The sequence below is a fragment of the Ammospiza nelsoni genome, chromosome 5, assembly GCF_027579445.1.
Source record: "Ammospiza nelsoni isolate bAmmNel1 chromosome 5, bAmmNel1.pri, whole genome shotgun sequence".
Taxonomy (NCBI): Eukaryota; Metazoa; Chordata; class Aves; order Passeriformes; family Passerellidae; genus Ammospiza; species Ammospiza nelsoni.
Window position 1 is genome coordinate 19,861,664 of NC_080637.1, and position 19,551 is coordinate 19,881,214.

At 36.6% G+C, this 19,551-nt stretch overlaps 1 protein-coding gene across 3 annotated transcripts; it reads right to left on the reverse strand.

The window, feature by feature from the left end:
• Positions 1 to 1,052: 1,052 nt before the first annotated feature.
• MLC1 (modulator of VRAC current 1) lies at positions 1,053 to 15,045 on the reverse strand. 3 transcript variants are annotated; one of them, XM_059472476.1, is made up of 12 exons: positions 14,957 to 15,045; positions 14,097 to 14,280; positions 11,901 to 11,990; positions 9,829 to 9,882; positions 9,578 to 9,679; positions 7,896 to 7,997; positions 6,925 to 6,996; positions 6,339 to 6,455; positions 5,564 to 5,620; positions 4,287 to 4,409; positions 2,717 to 2,884; positions 1,053 to 1,564 (listed from the first exon to the last, which is right to left on the reverse strand). In XM_059472476.1, exons 2-12 carry the CDS (start codon positions 14,274 to 14,276, stop codon positions 1,490 to 1,492), a joined length of 1,140 nt encoding a protein of 379 aa, XP_059328459.1. In that variant the 5' UTR covers positions 14,277 to 14,280; positions 14,957 to 15,045; the 3' UTR covers positions 1,053 to 1,489. The 3 variants fall into 3 exon arrangements, with proteins under 3 accessions (XP_059328459.1, XP_059328461.1, XP_059328460.1); XM_059472478.1 differs by lacking the exon at positions 11,901 to 11,990; XM_059472477.1 differs by lacking the exon at positions 9,829 to 9,882 and having other exon boundaries at positions 9,578 to 9,664.
• Between the last annotated feature and the right edge of the window lie 4,506 nt (positions 15,046 to 19,551).

The following is a 19,551-nucleotide window of genomic DNA, read 5'->3' on the forward strand; positions in this document are numbered from 1 at the left end:
TATTTTTAGGTAAAACTGTAACTATTCCTTTGCAACTTTCAAAAAAATAGGGTACCATCAAGCTAACTTTTCCTACTTGTAAAATTGGTAGGATTGTATTAGATATACAATTAATTACCTGTTACATTGAGAGAATGGTCACACAAGTACCACCAATACAGGCATGAAATTTTGCAATATTTAAGAAACAGCAACTGCAGCCTGTGGTTGTTGATGTAGTAGACTGGCCCAAAAGCACACCCTATTGTTTTTAGGTGGACCGGGAGGTTGCTGTATACATGCTCTTAAAAAGCACTGCTCTAAACTTGAAAGAGTACCCTCTATGTATTTAATTCCAGAATAAATGTCAACTTTCCCAAAATGAAAATAAACATGTTCCTGTGCCTGAAAGGCTCCACACACTACACACCCTTCTCTCTTTCTTTCCCCTTCTCAAAGAGCGAAGCTTTGCAGCATGCTCTGAACAAACAGAATTATTTCACCTTAAAAAGAATGAACTTCAAAGTCTATAACCTCTCAAAACCCAACAATAAAACAACAAAAACAGGAACAAAATAACCTCACCACCTTGTCAGCAGCTATCACCCTGGTTACCCCAGAATTCCTATTAACTTGGAAATTCTAATAGAGTTTGAAATCTACCCGATCGTACCCATAGTTCAGCTACAAGAAAAGGTCACCTGTATGGGGGATGTTCCTTGTTTCAGGGCAGCTAAGTTAAATAGGTTTTAAAAATAGTTAGGAAAAGAAATAAATGAGAAGTAATATATCTAAAAATAAAAAATAAAAAAACCCTCTTTCAAAATCAGTAGTATCTACTGTTATTTGGCCAGTTTCTTTCTGTTTGTTGGATGTTTTAGTTCTGGCTAGCAGCTTATGTGTCCCAGCACTCAGAAAAAGCCTCTCCCCCCTTTTAATAGCCCAGAAATTGAAGTTTAATAGGAAAGAATATTCTGTTTTCACCCTTCAGATAGGAATGTCAATCCACATTCTCAAGTTTCCACATAATAAAGACTTTTATTTATATAAAAGCAATAAGATGCAGAACACTTTACAACTCCTACAAAAGTGAAGTATAAGCAAAAACATCAATTATGACTTGTACTCATAACTTTACAAAAGCATTTATCAGTCACACTGACTGCATAACTGCAGTTACAACAATCTCTTGCAAATATATGAAGCCTACTACATATTGCAATATTTCACTTTGCCATCAGCATAAATCCATGTGACTCATTACCTTTTTCTAAAGGTATCTTCGAAACACTAGACTACAGATACCAACAGAAAAGACAGATGTGTTAAAAATATTAACAACAAATTTTAAAATTATTAGACAGATACATCATTTACTGTGTTATTCCATGGCTCCTACTGCTGCAACTATTAAACTGCTGTTTAAAAATTGAAGTTTTTAAACCTTCATTCAAACAGTTGATTTATTTTATTGGATTGTGCTGTGTTGGCTGCATTTGAAGGATCCAAACTACTGAGCCATCTGCACCACAACTGCTTTCCAAGCTTTATCTTTGTCAAAATCCTTTAAGGTATTATTGGAAACCTAAAAGTAAACAAATTTCAGACAAATGTAAACATGAAAAATGTTTTGATTAAAAACTGAAGTTCAAGCAAATAAACACCTGAGAAAATCTAGCAGAATGCAAATGTGAATAGGTACAGCCAGAGCTATTAAAATATTCTATATATTTGTAAATTGTATAGTTTTGGATATTACAGAGTTTTTATTTAGGATATAACAGTGTAAATTGTATAATACTTGAAATGTTTGGGTCTAAGAAACTTGGCCAAATTCCCACTTTAAACATGTTACTTAAGACATTTTTTTAAGACCTTTTCTAAAATATGACTGAAAGCCTTCACACCTGAACCTTTAACCCCAAAACCAGAAGCAGCCCCCATGGTGCAACTGAAGCAAGATTTACCTACATACATGCAAGCAAAGTAAGGTCTTGCCTCAGAACACAGACTTCTGAGAAGCCAAAGGGACTTGCAACTTCACCTATAACATTATTCATGTGTTTAAATACTAAAAGGTAAGCAAAAAAGTGTTGCTTTTGCAGAGAAAGTGCTCCTTTTAGCATTTAACACCTAAGTTCTCAGTGACTCACAAACCAGGAACACTTTTGTCAATAATCACCAGCAGAGATCTCTTTAGCCATGCCATGACCCATGCTCCAAAACATGACTTGCAGCAGTGGAAGTGCTGCTGTGCTTCATCTTTTATACAGAACCTACGGCCCAGGACACAGAGCCAGCAAATAAGCAACCCACACCAAATATCCTCAGCAGCCTGAAGGGACATAATTCCAAAGCTTTCCCTTTCCATTAGCAGATGTTTACTAACTTGACTGATTTCAGTCTCTGCTCCCAGTGCTTTCTATCCAGTGCTAGACTGAATCCAGCACTCTCCTTCTAGTGAAGTAAACATGAGTTACTCTCTGAGAGTCTTTAAGGATACAGGGTTTAGCTCTGTACAACAGAGGAAAGCCTAAGCAGTACAGTTCTGTGTCCCATGTCATGCCCAGTTATCATCTAACCAGGAAACTATTATCTTGATTACAAAATTAAGTTTCATAGAACAGCTTTTAATTGTGGTCTGAATTAAGATCAGAATTTAAGACCACAAAACATTATCAAAAAAAGTATTTTAAAATAGGCATTTTCAAATTTTCTAGTGGGAATAAATACAAACCTCTGTTGTTCTGTATTCCTGTTTCTTAACCTGTGATGGTGTCCATGCTGAATCTTGTAGTTTCATTTTTGTCTTGTAATTCACACACTGTATTACAGTTCCAGTAGTAAGGCATGCCTGAATTAGCAGCATCAACATCAGAAGCAACAGGAGTACATCATAAGATTGCTGAAAATAGACATACATTGTTAATTACTTGAATAAAATATTTGATAATGTTCCCATGTCTATACTTTAAAAATTCCTATCTAGACTTTTTTATCAAATTATAATTTACAGTTTATTTCAGCATAAAGTTTCAACCAAAATTTAAGTGCCTGAGTTTGTTGAAAGTAGAAGAGATCTATAGCTTCTAAAAATATGTTAATTTATCAAATTATCTTTTCCTTTGGAAACAGAACAGAATTGAGGAAACTATCTTCTAAAATAGTGTCCTACTGCTGGTTTTGACCTAAGCAATGTCACAGCTATGCTTGGGCCTGGCCCTATGCCTTGCTGGCTCTGACCTTGCCCTGCTGACCTGAGTTTCTGGATGACCTTGGATTTGCTTCAGTATTGTGGACTTGCCTGGCAATCACTGCACCTGGCTACTATGGCTGGACCTGCCTTTCTTTACTATTTTTTGGGATGCTGTAGGACTGCTCTGCTTGCCAATTAAGTTTCCATTCATTTTCTGTCTTGCTGTTTCCTCCTGCTCCATAGTTCATCACCCTGTGCAGAGCAGCCCATTCTTGTAACCACACACAAAGCAGAGTGAGAATGTAAGAAATGCTCTGCAGGGCCACACCAACTGTCTAGACAGTGCAGTCATCTGTCTCCAACATGGGTGACAGAAGCTACTTAAAGAGGGGATGTGAAATGTCACCATTCCTGAGGTTCAACAACACAGTACACTCCTCCAGAATAACAACAGGATCACAGAAGTTGATTTTCCAGTCCCTGAGACATCAGTTTATTAAACATTTTCTCTCTTTCCTTCTAAAGTTACAAGACTACTTAATGACTAGTGGAGACTCTTAATGACATTGGTCTAATGCCCCTAAGTGGTTCTTTGAACAACATCAGGGATTGGCAAACACTTTGCCAGTAGAGCACAAGAAAGCTCTTCAGCAATGCACAGGTAACATTTCATACTGAAATGCTTTAAACTTTGCAAACTGTTTCTTCTCTGTCCAAATCCAGACTTTGAATAAATACAGGTGTAATCTTACAATCCCAATGATTGGTAAGCATCCTAAGAAACAGAAAAATGTACTCTTCAAAGACTCCTAGAATCTTTAATTTAAATACTACAAATTATAAAAGTCTCAAGGAGTCTAGCATACTGTATATTATTTTTACTGTGTCTTTAGAATAAAATCCTATTTTAAAACTACAATTTCAGGGTGCCAATAGATGTAACATAATTTCAATTATATAATAAGTCAAAGAAGAGTTTTTAAATAATTTCAATAACATTTCATTCAATCTTTATAATGCAGTACCTTGTCTTCATATATTCCCTGATTTGCTACTGCCTTGCTACTGTAACATATAGAAGTTCATTTTTCAATTGCATAAAAACACATACTTTAACAGCAGGTGGATAACTTTTAAAGATGTCAACAACTTGCATGATACTGAAGGATAAGTATGCAGAAGCAGTGAACAACAAAGGAGAGGTAACACTGCTAATGGCAATCAGGACCTCAACCTAAAAAATAAGATAATACATGTTAAATAATAATCTAAAAAATTAACTCTGGTTTGTGAGCCATGTCTCCTTGAATCAAGCATAACAGAAGTGCGTAAAACTGCGTAAGATTATACACAAAAGACAAATACTAAGAGCTATCCACATTTCATGAAGATACAGAAGCAAGATTTGTATAACCTAAATTTCCTAGCCAAAACACTGCTGGCTTGTAATTCATATTTCATTCAATACAGATGATGACATTTTTGCTTTATTTTGTAAGAGCCTTTGATACACACCTAGAGGAAGTAATACCCAATCTAGAGAGCCAGTATAGAAGCCACCATTTATTCCTCAATTTATATGAAGCAATGAGAATTAAAAACAGATATTGCAGACTTGCAACCTAAAATACCTTAAGCAAATAAATTTGAGTGTCCTGAGGCAAATTTACTGCCACACAACAGCAGCTGAGCTTCACTCAAATATCACCCCTACAGGATTATACTCTGACTTCAGTTGTGGTTATGCCTCATTACTCACTTAAATATGGTCACATGACTATTAATTAGAACAGATATTTTAGGGAGCCTTAACTGCACATCTAGAACATTCAAGGAATAAATTCACTCTACTGAATATTATTAGTTCTTGCTGCTAATCACAAAGATGAAGAATTTGTTTAAAATAGGTTCTAGGTCCAGCACAGCCTGCACACCTAATTTTCTTCTTTCAGAAACCACAACAGATAATGAAAGAAAAAGGGAACTTCATCTCAGGAGCTTGAAAGCAGTTCTTGCCATACCATATGAGGCATGTCATTTTTCTATAGTAGTATCTTTTCCCACAGAATTGGTACAAAATATCCAAAAACCAAAACAGAACAAAACAAAAAAAAAAAAAAAAAAAAAAAAAAAAAAAAAAAAAAAACAAACAACAACCAACCAAACTCTTCAAATTCTTTTCTAGAACTGATTAAATGAGGCCTCCAAAGGACCTGCTGGAGTTCTTTTAAGGGATACCAGCTAACACTCCTGCTACATATTTATTTGTTACATTTTGTAGAAGCAGCTAAAAACAAGTGAGCAAACTTGATTAGTGCCCATTATCAGGCAGATTTTCTTAGCATTATTCCACTTTAATTTAGAAGTCCAAGTATTTTACACACTTACCAGACATTTACTTGGATATTCAGCAGCTACATGACTTGCAATAGCACTTGGAAAGCACTAAACAAAAGAGTGCAACAAAATAAGTATTTATTAACTTGAAAATTACAAAAATTATTATTGAATTACAGTAATTCCCACTATTCACAGCTCTTTTCTTTTGTGAATTTTGAATGCTGAAAAGCTTGTTTATGAACTTTTTCCACTTCATGCAAAGGGATTTTACAGACACATGTATAAACCTAGTGGTCATTGTCTTCTTTCCCAATCAGTTCCTCTGTGGCAAGCAGGGTGGCACAACATCCTTTCTGAATCCACTGCTCCTGGGTACAGGCTGTTATTAAGGATAAGGGTTACCAATCACAGTCTCAGACTTTTAAAACAGGTAAAACTGAGGTTAAATAAGATATTCTAAGGATTTTACCATGCTAAAATGAAATGAAACTTTTCCTTTTGCAGCCTGAAATATTCTAAAACCTATGACTTTTTTTGACAGAACACCTCACTTCAAATACACTTGTTTTAATACTCATTTCTGTTTTACTGAATTGAGGACTGAGAATGTATCAGAACGATTTACTGAAGCATTGCAAAACAAAACAGATGAAAAATATTGCATAAATATATTAAGTAATTGAAGTTTTAATTAATTTGCTAAGCAGCAATTCCCAAACAGTATTAGAGCCAAATAAATACTCCACTGGGGAGGAGAAAAGTGAAAAAAAAAATGAATAAAAGCCATTGTTTTAAAAGAGTAGCTTCTATTTGCACTACTTACAGCAACTAAGATCCAAAAGAATGTTACTGAGAGGTATGGACCTGAGACTAGAACATCCATATTCAAAGCAATTATTCCACCAAATACTGATGAAATTCCAATAATCACCTCAATTACCTAAAACAAGTAAGAGCACACAAATTATTAATAACATATTTGAACATGAAATTTCCTACTTGCATATAGAAAGGACCTCAGTGGAAAGAATAAAATGCATTTATGCTACTAGCTAGGCATAAAGTCCATGTTTTCCAGATCTAAAATGTGGCAAAACACTAACTAGTTTAAGTAAAAACAAGATCAGCTTCATTATACATATTTATGCTTTCATTTATTAGCTCCCCTGAACAATAGTTCAGTTTACACTATTTATCCTTATGTCATTATGTAGTCTCCTTCCCATAATAAAAAGCAGTTGTGATTTATCTTGCAATCTTCTAAAAGGAAATATTTTACTATATATCTCTCATTTTTGTCTTTATTCTTTCAATTCTTAGCTACAGTGATCTCTTCCTGGCTTTAAAGAACCTTAGCACTGACAGAGGTGAAATAATAAATTGATTCAATTAAACAATGCTTTTCTTACTGAGTATGACTTAAGAATTCGAGCAGGAAAGCTGACATTGCTCAAAACAATGGCACTGTCGTGTGCAGCATTCTAGAGGGGAATAAAAAAAGTCGTGATAAAAAATGTACAAAATACACAAATACACATTTCTTTCTACTATCTTATACAACCTCTTACAGGTCCTAACAGTGGTACTTAATATCTGATTGGCCCAGAAGAGGTGACAGTGACACATCACAGTGTCCTCCTGGGTAAGACCACATCAATTACATTAAAACCAAATTAATTAGTATCAGATTAGCTGTTCTACAGCCACCATTCAATAATGAAATATTTTCATCTTGTCTCCTTTTTCCACCTTCAAAGAATATACTTTTTTCCTGAGCCTTCAGATTTTACAGATGTGGATTAGCACGAGACAAAGGAGGACAGGGCACTACACAACTTTATCAGCCAGTATTTCCAGTGTAGCATCATGTTTGCTTCATTCTAAAAGAAGTACTGTTGTAGAAAAATGAGGGTGGGGTTTGGGAAAGCACTAGTGAATAAAGAAAATTTTATCAATAGCCCCAAATCCTGAAGCCAAGAGTCATTGTGCAGATACCACCAAACCAGCATACAAGACAAATACTTTCTCTACATCAGGCTTCAAAAAGGTATTGTTTGCATACATACAAGTTGTAGTACTTTAATATTTCAAACATCAAGTTTCATTCTACAAAACAGAAATAAAACATTTGCCATACCCATTCATGGGATATTCAAAGAACTCTGTGCTATATAATTTTCAATGGGTAATTTTGAGTGGGGTCATTGCACTTTTAAAAGCTAAAAGAAGAAATAACTGTTTAGTATGGTACTTTTATTTGTAGTTCAAATATAGCTTTAGCATGCAAAGTTATATACTGGTGATGCCAATAAATTTTCGGCACATGTAATACAGGAAAATGGGGAATTTTTTACCATGCACAATCCTTAAGGGTACCTACTTTCTTTCTTGTACAGCAGTCTTCAGTAGACCTAGCTGAAATGATCACAGTAGTTGCCATGAAGATTTCCAGCAGAATAAGTAGAATCAAGTTGAAATTTATCTGTCAGTAAAATCCCAGACATGAATGAGTTATGTCTTCCATATGAAAAATAAAGGAAGGGGCTGAGTCTAGCATGATTAGGCAGGTTGTCTAGTTTCTGTCAGATTTAGACACATCTACTGATAACATACTTTGTTATCTATTTTCTTGGCTCTTGACAAACTTCAACAACAACATAATACTCAGAATGCCTAATCTAAGAAAGAAACATTTACTTCATTTATGGAAATATTTTGCCTGAAGATTCTGTCACTGTCTTCCACTAATGGAACATTCTCAGGGGAAGGAGGGCCACAGGTCACAACTCCTAGGCTGCAATCTCAAACAGTGTGCTACCACATTGGACACTGAATGAAAACACAAACCAAAGAATCCTTCACCAAGGATCCCGGTTCTGTGCCCTGCTCAGTGCTGGTAAAGCCTTCACAAACACTCTTCATGGGTTCACGATGCTTGCAGACTACATTGCAAAACCATGGATGCTGCCGATGCTCATATTCAAGAGACTAATAAGTGAATGCAATACTTAATGTTGCTTTTTTGTTCCTTATTATTCTCATGAAAAGAGACACCTACACTGCATGGACTGAATCATTTCCTAGAGGCACACAAGTTAGGAAGAGTGGATCTCCCTATCTTGTCTTCAAAAGCGCCATGTTTTTCCATCAGCTGCCCCAAAAAACATCTGGTAGTCAGTCAGGCCATTGGGGCAAAGTACCAAAAGTCTAGCAAGAACTGACACCATTCCAAACCTATACAATTACAGCAAACCATTATTCAACAACTCAGAACAGAATGATATTGTTTCCTCATGTCAGACCTGCTTTGTTGATGATGAAATCTTCATCTCTCTCTGACACATATCTTTCAGCACATGTTTTTTGAAAAATGTAGTAATTGGCAGATTTAGGAGGCTTTTTTGGACACTGAAATTCACTTTTGCTTAGGAAATGATAATTGAAACTATGTGTTTTGCTGCACCCAACAGACTGTACAGTTGTACTAACTCTGCAAAGAGTGATAAATGTCATTTCTAGAAATGACATTTCTAGAAAATGTGGTAAATTTCTAGAAAATGTGCTACAATAAAGAATACAGGACTTGTTAGGCAAAAGAAGAAGTTTAAATGTGTGGCCTGCAGAAAAATTTAATCCAGATTTAAAATTCCCATGATTTAGACATGTTTTGACACAGCATTAACACTGGTATAAGCTCGCAAGGCCTCACGTTATACTTGGCAGTGCAGTGCCAAGTAGATGCACAAGTTTGAGTCCAGAAGCACTGTAACTAAACTGATGGACTATCACACTTAGTCCTAGGTACAAGAAGTAAATAACAAAAATTGAAAAAGTAAGAATAAATAAATTATATTCTTGTCAACATTATTGCAGGTAACTAACATTGGGCAAAGAGAAATGTAAAGTTGCTGCTGTATGATCTCTCCTCACAGACCAAGCAGGAATACTGGGATATTGGCAGCAAAGTAATGACATGTGATCTCCAGCCACCTAATGTCCTCCCCACCTTGTTTTTTAACAAAGATAAATGTATCACAATTAGTAATTGTTTTAGTAACTTACATTTATAGCTGATGGATTGAGGACAAGTTTGCATCCAAACCAAACTAAACATGTCGTTGTAACAGCAAATGTGGAGACAAAGAGAATCTGAAAATTTGGTATCTGAAAAACAGTTTCAGAATGGGTTTTTTCTCTTATTCTAAACATGGGGGGAATATGAACACACATACAGATATATAAAGACAGATTATATAGATAGATCTAGATATATAGAAAGATACATAAAATTGACAATAAAGTTTCATACTTACCACATTAATTTTATTCCTTGCTATAGCAAAGCTCACAACTGCTGAAGGAATACACTGGGAAAATTAAAAGAAAAGACTAGTGGGATCTTCTGCACAATGAATTTTATATATACTTCTATAGATGTATTTTATGTGTCTGAATTCATACTCAGTACACTTAGAAAAACAGAAGATCAGAACCTCTGAAGAAAAAGTTTCACTTGACTGAACTCATTAATCACAGTCAGTGTCTGAGAATTACAAGAAGTTTAAATATACCTTCCATATCCCTCAGTTTTGCCTAACTACCCAGCAAAATGTGATGAGTAAAAGAAAGAAAGTCTTTCATGAGGTATTTCATGCCTTTGCTAGTTTAAATCAACTCTAGGAGGCCTTGAGCAGGAGAAAACAGTGCTACTCCCAAACTGGACCTGCACATTCTTTAGACAATCATCCTCACTGAGTATGCTAAAATTTGCCCAATCTCAAAACAGTTCTGAAGAACCTTGTGAAAATCTGCTGAGTCAAGACACACTTGGAGAATTGTGCCTGGGATGTCCTTTTGGCTCACTGGGAACTATGTTTCCCTACTTGAGGACATAGAGAAATGGAAAAGTCATGCACCAATAAAAAGTCTCACAAAGTAATTTCTCTATCCTTTCACTGTTCCCCACCACAACAGACACGGTTCTGTTACAGATCCAACTCTGTTTTACACAAATGCCTACTAAAATTATAATAAAAGTGTTATAGCATTATAATAACATTATAATAAAAGTTAAATAATGAATCATGCAATAAATGCCACGTTTCTAATTCTCTTCCCACACACCTGAACACTAATGGCTTAACAATGGAACACTATGAAGAGATTAATACTGATATGTAAAATTCTTGGCAGCACTTCCTCAACACCTAAATGACCTTTACTGAACATAATTAAAACATTCTTCTATGTCCTGGAGTTCCTAGAACACTACAGGACTATGTTTAGGCAACTTAATGCAAGTACTAGTCCAGATGGTGACAGTCTAGAGAGCAACTCAGCTTCAGGCTAAACGAGACACTTGGTGGCCAGCTGGCTCCACATCCCTCTAGGCTCTTCTGACTGCACCAACATCACCATCTGCAGCAGGAGCTCCAACACCTTCCTCACATACAGACACCAAACACACACACCTTCAAACCCAATGTGATAACCTGCTGCAGCCAAAGTTCTACCAGGTCTTTGGAAATTTTCAAACGTGAAGTTCAAAGAGTCAAGATCGGGGCAGAGAAAGAGACATCTCAGTAACCAAACCAATGCTGCAGGGAATGAGGTATTGTGAGGATACTGACTTAAACTCTTCCAGCTTTAACACCTTTGGTGGACACCCAAGTGATAACTCACTCACAGAGCAACTCCTGGGACTTGTTTGTTTCAAGTAATCTTGGACCTAACTTAAATATATAAGTCAAGTTGAGAAAATAACAACAACAGAATACTGCCACAAACAAAGCAAATACATGAGAGTTATTAATATCTAAAGCACAAACTAATTATATATAACACAGTAAATGTATATGTGCACCTCAAAGTACAGAAAAAAATACTGGGCTCTGGAAAATGTCAGCCATCTTCAAGGCATATTATTTTACTTTAATGCATTATTTTACTAATAAAATAATACAATTCAAGAGAATTTTAGTCTGCTTCGGTACATGGATAATATGGAAAAATAAACTGAAAACTTAACACTTTGAGATATAATATTAAATACATTTTGATAGCATACAGCCAGAAAACTTTCCAAATACATAGCAAGAAAATTTTTCTTAAAATGAAGCCCAGAAAAACTGCTCAGCAGATTAACCTTGCATTCCAGTAGTGAGCTGATTAACAAAAATGGTAGCACAAACCCAGTTGTCTTTATGACAACAGTTATTCCTTTAACCATGCAACAAAAATCCATTTAATGAACTGTTAAATATAATTAGATCTTCCATGAAGAAAAGCAGTAGAAAAAGAAAGAATAAAAGACATAAAACCACAAAAAATATTTTCTATTGCATTTGCTGTCAAACAGCCACAGCAAATAATTAAGAATGCTTACTGAACCTGCTGCACAACGTAAATAATCCATTTCAGATGGAAAAATATTTCCCAGATAAAGTGAAAATCCAGAAGTAATAAGGAGGCAAGTCTGCAAAGCAACAAATAAGATAAATTTATATGAACAAAACTGTTTAAAAAAAAACACTAGTCAGGCATAAATCAGTAATCAACCCCTTTCAAATTGAGTTATTTTTAAGAAAGCAGTTTTTGTGTGAATAAATTTGAAGAAAAATATCAAAATACGCTGATTTCTGAAGATATTTTGCTGGTTACTAAGACCTAATAATGAACAATGTTCATGTTTAAATCAAGAATTTCGTCCTGACCTGGCAAATACCTCAATATAACTCAAAAGGTAACTGCAGTGTTTAGTGGTAAAAATGTTTCAGAAACCTCAGCTATGTCTCTACTTTGCATTCCCTGCTTGAGTCTACCAACATTCATTATGCGTATGGGCAGCTGGGCAATTGCCAACTAGAACACAGCAGTAAAAATAGTATTGGGATACATTAATGAAGTTTCTTCCACTGTATTCTTACATCCCTCCAAATTCTCTTCCTGTCTTCATTCAGTGGCACATCCAAAAATGTTCAACTGCTCCTCTTACCTTAAAAGGTTTATTTCATAACTACCACAGTTACACACTCTGCAATAAGCCATTAGTGTCTTCTACTAACATTATTTTGGTTTTCCTTGTCATTCCTATGAGTAGGCATTTCTTTGAAGGAGCTAGGAAAGGTAAGAGACAGAACTGCTCTTTTGTTTTATTTGGTTATTTTTTTTTCATGTTGGAAAATTATTGGGGGTATTTAAAGAGTCCTTGTCAAAAAAGGACAGAAAATAAGGAAAGTGTCTGTGCATGTACAAACAGAGAGTTTTGGCAGACTGTTAGAACAATCTATGGAAGCATGAGTTGAAATTGTGTTTGATGCTCATCAAATGGTTTCTGCACCAAACCAGCCCGTCAGCCACTTTGATGTCACTGTACAGTTGGCAACTGCTCCCTGAAGTAGATGGTTCTGTTCACTGTGACTTACAGTGCTCAGCATGCAGACTTTCTCTTCTGGACACTGTCTTTCAGAAGGGTTGATAGACACTAAACACTTGGAAGAAAAATCTAATTGGAACTTAATCTAAGAGTTTATTAATAAAATTGCATTTTCATTTTATTTTCATTTCCCCATGAAATTAATTTTCCTTGATAATATGACTTCAGCAAATGATCATTAAATATTATTATCTCCAAAAATTTACAACTACTTAGTAAATTACAGACAGTTGTTCTTTTGGACAATTAAGTGTGAGAAAATTTAATGCAAATATAGCCAGCGCTTCTTTTCATGTGACAGTACATCTGAAAGGAAATCCAAGCCTTGCTTGTCAGAAAAGAAAAAATGCTCAGCTGTTTCCACAAAAATAAGGCAATACTTTTATTCACTGTGCATAAACAAGCAATTACCATATTAACAGTGGGACAATCTTAGTTCTTAATAAAAAGTACGCTTCAAGACACACAAGCTGACAGAAAAAGAAAAGATCAAATTTTAATTGCAATAATGAAGTTTAATTAACTTGGCCCAGAACATGCAGAAGCATATGATGTACATGCAAGATGAGTATCCTGTGATTCTAGCAGTGAACATAAAAATTCAAATCACTGTGTTGTTTGTGTAAGAAGCACAAGTATATACCTCATCACACTAACGAGTATACCAAATAATTATGTGGCTATCGAACCCTGATAGATTAATGTGGCAATCAAGTACCACACATCTTTTTAATGCCAAAATGCTATCATGGGAGCCAGAGTGCATTCAATAGTTAGAAGTATTTTTAAAAGAATACATATGGTCTGCATACTTTATATATTCTACCAAAAGGCACTGCTTATACATACACATGGGCTGATATTTACCACTACCAAACTTATTCTCTACTTATATGATTAATATCAATGATAAAAATAAGCCTTCATGCACCACCTCTGATTAGTAAAAAAATAGTCAAAGAATACCAGCAGTCTACATTCCAAATTTGCTAAATATGTTTCTATTTTTACAAAGATTTTTTTTCAATACTATCAGTGATGAAATTCTTAGTCTTCAAATGATGTCAAACAGAACAGAGAACTAGGCACTAAGAACAGGGCACTAAGGCCTCTATTTTGAAATTTGCTATAATTTAAAGTACTTACTCCCATCAGCAAAGAAAATATCCATGTTTTGTAACTAAAGCAAGGATGCAGCCTCTTTGACAGCTGAAGGTCACTGGATTTGATATCTGGTATATAATTTCCATTCTCTTGTTTTCCTCGCTCCAAAGTTGGCATCCTGTCATAGCTAAATTCTTCTCTGTAACCTTCTTCCCTGGTCATAACACTTCACAAAGGCAATTAAATAATAATAATGCAAGTTACAAAGAAAGAGAAAAAAACATAATTTAGACCCTTCACATACCAAAATCAGTGTTCAACTAGGTTTTTTTGTATTCAAGACGAAATGAATAAACACAATGTTTAGCTACTGGATGTATTTACATCTCAAAATACGTAAACTTTCTAACAACTTACTTGCATACCTTAACTAAATTTCATCCTACAGCCACAGTTCATAATGACATAATAAAAGTACCAACATATTTAAAGTTTGTGTATCTATGATACCTCAGTAAATTTCTATATCAAGATCTAAGAACCAGTTTTAGAGGTGTTTAGTTAGTGCATACCTCTATAACCAAAGCTTTTTTCTTTTTCAAGTCTAGGGCAGCAAAGAAAATCAAACAGGTTTCAATATAAATTCCATTTGATTTCAACACTTTTTATCAGCTATCTAAAATGACAGACTTCCCTATGAGTCCCATGAACACACACACCCACAATAACTCAGCCACAGCAAACTGTTTCTAATTTTCCCTGTACCAACCATTTATCTTGTTCACTTCATCCTTTTTTGCTCACCTCTCTGCTCCCCAACCTCTTAAAATACCATGAGGAGCATCTTATATTAGAATTAAGGTACTGTAGATTTTTCAGCAGTTAAAAACCTTGGTGCTTACCTTCCACTGAGAAGTGAACTGTCAGTTTAAAGCAGCCCTGTGAACACAGCTGCCTGTACACTTTGTGATATTCTCACCGTTCAGTGAGTCATGCCGGCTTTGAAAAGTTCTCCCTTACACTTTGGCTTTCAACAACATCTATTCAGATATGGAACAAAAGCACAGCAAGAACTTCAGTTAAGCCAGGGAACAGGAAAATGCCTCCTGAATTTTAATTAAGAGAACACACTAGAAAATGACTGTACTACATCTCGTAGGGCTGCCTCCAAATCAGACCAACAAATTAAAAGTTTCATGTCCCTTTTTTATTTGAGTACTACCCCTTACTTAGCATCTTAAATAAAAGTTTCCTCACTTTTCCACTTTTGGCTATCATAATACCCAGTGATCACAATATCTAACAATTGAGCTCCTGTTTCAAAATAGCAAAATGCACATACAATGCAATATTCTCCTAGAAAAAAACCTACAGATAAAAGTTCAACTATTACAGTATCACAACAAGATGGGAAGCTCAAAAGTTAGAGGTTAGAAATCTATCAAGATTATTATTTTCACTGTAGAACACTCCTCTTTTTCCACTAACCCCAGTTTTCTGGAGTGCTCAGACAAAGCTGGCACATTTCAATCGTGCCATCACTCGCACTCACAGAGCACCCAGATGACCAAACAACATATTTTCAGCCCAGCAGGCAGCAGTGACATGCAATGGCCAGCGTACCTTGGACCCAGTCCTCCTGCTTATTAAGCAATGAAAAGAGGGAAAAAAGGACGTTTTTATCTTGAAGATGTTGGCACCTTGACAGCTACAGCAATGACAGGGTCTTTTGTCTAAACTTTAAACACTCTTGTAACCAAGACACAATTAAATCTTCAGTATTCTGAAGGGCATCACCTTCAAAGTATGCTAGAAAAACTTCTGAACAGCACAACTTCTCAGTTTGTACAGAGCGTAGATTTTCCTTTTTTCATAATGTCAGCCGATACTGAAAGAATATGAAAATGTTACAGTTGTTTTAATAGATTTAAACAGGGGTTATAGTACACCATACATAGCAATAGACACATCTGTAAACTGTGCTAGAAAAGAGAGGAAAAAAGATTGTACAGTCCAGCAGAACTTTCTGAAGTAATTAAGCCTTACTGTTCCTCTGCTCATGGAAGAAACACTGCACAACTATTTCCATTATCTGTTACTTTCCAAAGACCATGGTTTAATGGAAAATGGGTATTGCTTATCTGACAGCTTTTTCAGTGAATACTAGGAACTGATTGACACAAATTACCATAGACACAAAACACAATCATATTTTAACCCTTTTGATCAGTTTAGGGAGAAGGTTTGTGGGGGTTTTTTTTGTTTTGTATTGTTTATTTTTTACACAAAATTTGTGAGATAGGTATTTAGTTGATCTAATCTCTTTGAGTAAAAAGAATTTATAAAGTCATGCACCACTGACCAGAGCAGAATTCAAACCCTAGAACAACTTGTTCACAGTTCCATGTGTTTCAGCCAGTATTGTACCTGAAAGTTCCCTCTCTCAAGCATGGTTATACAGTGTTTTCCCAGGTTATTGTGAAATTCCTCCTACCCCCTTTCCTGTGTACTTCTCAGTATTTCCCATTTCCCTTTTGCACAGAGGTTCATTGCATAATTAATGCATCCTCTGCACTTGGCATCAGCATGAACAAAAAACACTTAAACTTCAAAGTTCAGTTTCTACTCTAAAAATTTTCTGAGGCCTTTATTTTAGGTTCCCTTCACCTCATGTTCCTGATTGCAGAAAAAGTCTCTTTTTTGTGCAAGATCAGAACCCAAGTCATTGACTAAGACCTTCTAATACTAGATAAGGTACAAATGTGGTGTACAAAGAGATTCCTCCTAATTCTAAAGAATGCATAGGAATTTTACACAAGGACTGCAGCAAGTATAACAATTGGAACACAACATGAGAAGCTTCTGAAAAGGATTTACAGATTAAGAGTTTTAATTTTAAATTAGGCCAAAAGATGTCAAGGAATGACAATTAAATCAAATAATGAGCAGCTATGATTAACTACATACTTCCACCACAGGACTGACCACTGAATAAATGCAGCTGCCTGAAGCAGCTATAGCAGATGCTTGGTCATTTGCCACAGGCTGTGTGCAATGTGAGCATCCCCCACAGTAATGACAAAAGATAAAAACCAGATTACCAGTTATAACTCAAGTGCCAAGGGACAATGTGACATAAAGGCACATAAACTTGCCAGAGTCCTAGTTTTGCTAATAAGGACTAAGGAAAAAGCATTCTGTCCTGGGCCACGTTCCCTAGCCCTGAACAAAGGTTCACACACACATTCCAAAATCTAAATGAACACCACACCTGAAGCTCTGGTGAAGTTTACATTTAGCATTCTGACCAACTCTTCCATTTTCTGATGAGTTAACAGCTGCAGTGTGAAAAACACTTCTGTGTTTTTTCACACAATATTTAATTATGCTACTTTAGTTCATTACCTGTATTCCTTGTTGAGTATTTTCACCTCTTTTAAAACCAGCTCTTTAACCTGTTTTGTTTCTCTGAAGCTGTTTCCTCAGTCCATGTTTCCTAGCTCATGTCCTGAGGCATGTACTGAACCAAGATCAAAATGTAGATCAAATAGCTTCAAACTGATGCTTTGCTCCCCTAGAATAACATTTGCTCCCCCAGTATAATACTTTGGATTTAATCCTTCATTTAAAACATCATCTTTTCCAGAAACACAATCTCTTCATCCATTACATTTTTGCCAGCTAACAGTTCCCTGTCAGCACTCCCACTGGAAACTCAGTGAAAGAAAACAGTAGTTAAAATTCTTTAAATCAATGTATCCAAAAGAGGCTAAAGCTCTCTCAGCACTTTTCTAAAACCAGCACTGACTACAGACACTCACATTTCTCCTTCCAATGGCATCATGATAGTTACTTCAGAATGAGACACTGGAACCTGTGTGCAGTCACTGGCAACCAGAATTTATTCTGCTCTAGGAACTGTACAGAACTCTGTAACAGTGTTAAACCATCTGAAATGCATTCCTAGCCCTTCTTTTCCTAAATAATGCTGAGTGAACCATACAGCCAGAACCTAAAAATTTGCCAAAGACAACTGCTGCTTTAGTCACACAACTTAGGCAGTGTATTTTGTGATTTCTACAAAAAATTACACACTGCTCTGCTCAGCCTCCTGAAAGCATCTCCTGGAACAGCTTTATATGGCAGCTCCTATTTAAACTACTGGGACGCTGAGCTCATCAACCCAAAAAACTTTGCTTTGTGAAACAGCATTTGTTGAACAAAATGCAAAGAGGCCTTATACACGATACCCGAACTGCACTTTGTGAAGAGAACTGGTGTGAAAAAACGCCAATCATTTGTTTTTAGAATTTTTTAAAGTTTAATAGTAATAAAATGGTTTAAAAAATAGTAACACAATTAGAGTAATAACAATTTAGACAAATTGAATGAAGACGATATGAGACAATAAAAACAAAGAGTTACGGACGTCCAGGTACCTTTTTCTGGGCATCACGAGCCCGAGAAAGGACACCCGTTAACAAAGGATTAACCATGAAGAACAACAGCCCGATGCATATTCATACACTTCGTATATGATGCATAAATTCCATTCAAACACAGGATTATATCTGGTCTTCATCAACTTCTTCCTCATAATCCTAACAGCACCTTCGAGGCGGGAAGAAGTTCATTTCTTCTGATAAGAAGGCAATAAATTCCCTTTCTCTGAAAGATTTAGGTGTCCTGTGGCTGCTATTTCGCTGCAAGTCCTTTCTTTTAAACAAAGCATCTTACATAGCATAGTTTCTATTTTAACAATTTTCATAACCTAAAACTATATTTAACACAGTACTTAAGAAAATTAATACAGAATTACTTTCTGACACAACACATATAATAATCATTTTAATATTTGCAAAAAGCCAATCATAAAATACATTTTGAAACTGGCTGCTGCTGAGAGCATCACAATCTACCAATGTTCCATATGCATACTCTCCCAAGCCCAGCGTTTCACCACGCTGGAGGGACTCCGTGCCCGGCGTATTCCCAGAGCCACAGAGAGCTCAGCCCAGGGGAGGTCACAGCCGGTCCGTGGGTTCTCCCTGCTTCGGGCGCCCCATCGCAGGAACGCTGTCATACACTACGACCACAATTTCAGACAGCACCACCAGCAAGCAACAGGCTGCACACACCCTCTTCCTTTAAGCTCTTTGTGGTAGCCTCGCGCGACTCCACCTTTCCCGCGCCCTCAAGCGCAGCCGGCCGTGCACCTGCAGAGGGCAGCCCCGTCCCGGCCGCTCCCTGAGGGCAGCGCTGAGGGCGGCCCGGAGCCCTGAGGGCCCTTCCCGCCGCCGGGGCCGCCCCTGCGCGGGCCTGCGGGCGCCCCCGAGGCGCGTGGCGCTGCCACGTGACCCGGAGCGAGCGTCGCCATTGGCCGCGGCAGCAGCGCGGGCTCGAGGCGGCCGCAGGGAGACGTCGCGCCCCGGCTGCGCCCGCAGTGCTGGTTCTGAGGCCATCCTGGGGCTCCGGCTCCTCGCTGAGGCGCTCCGGG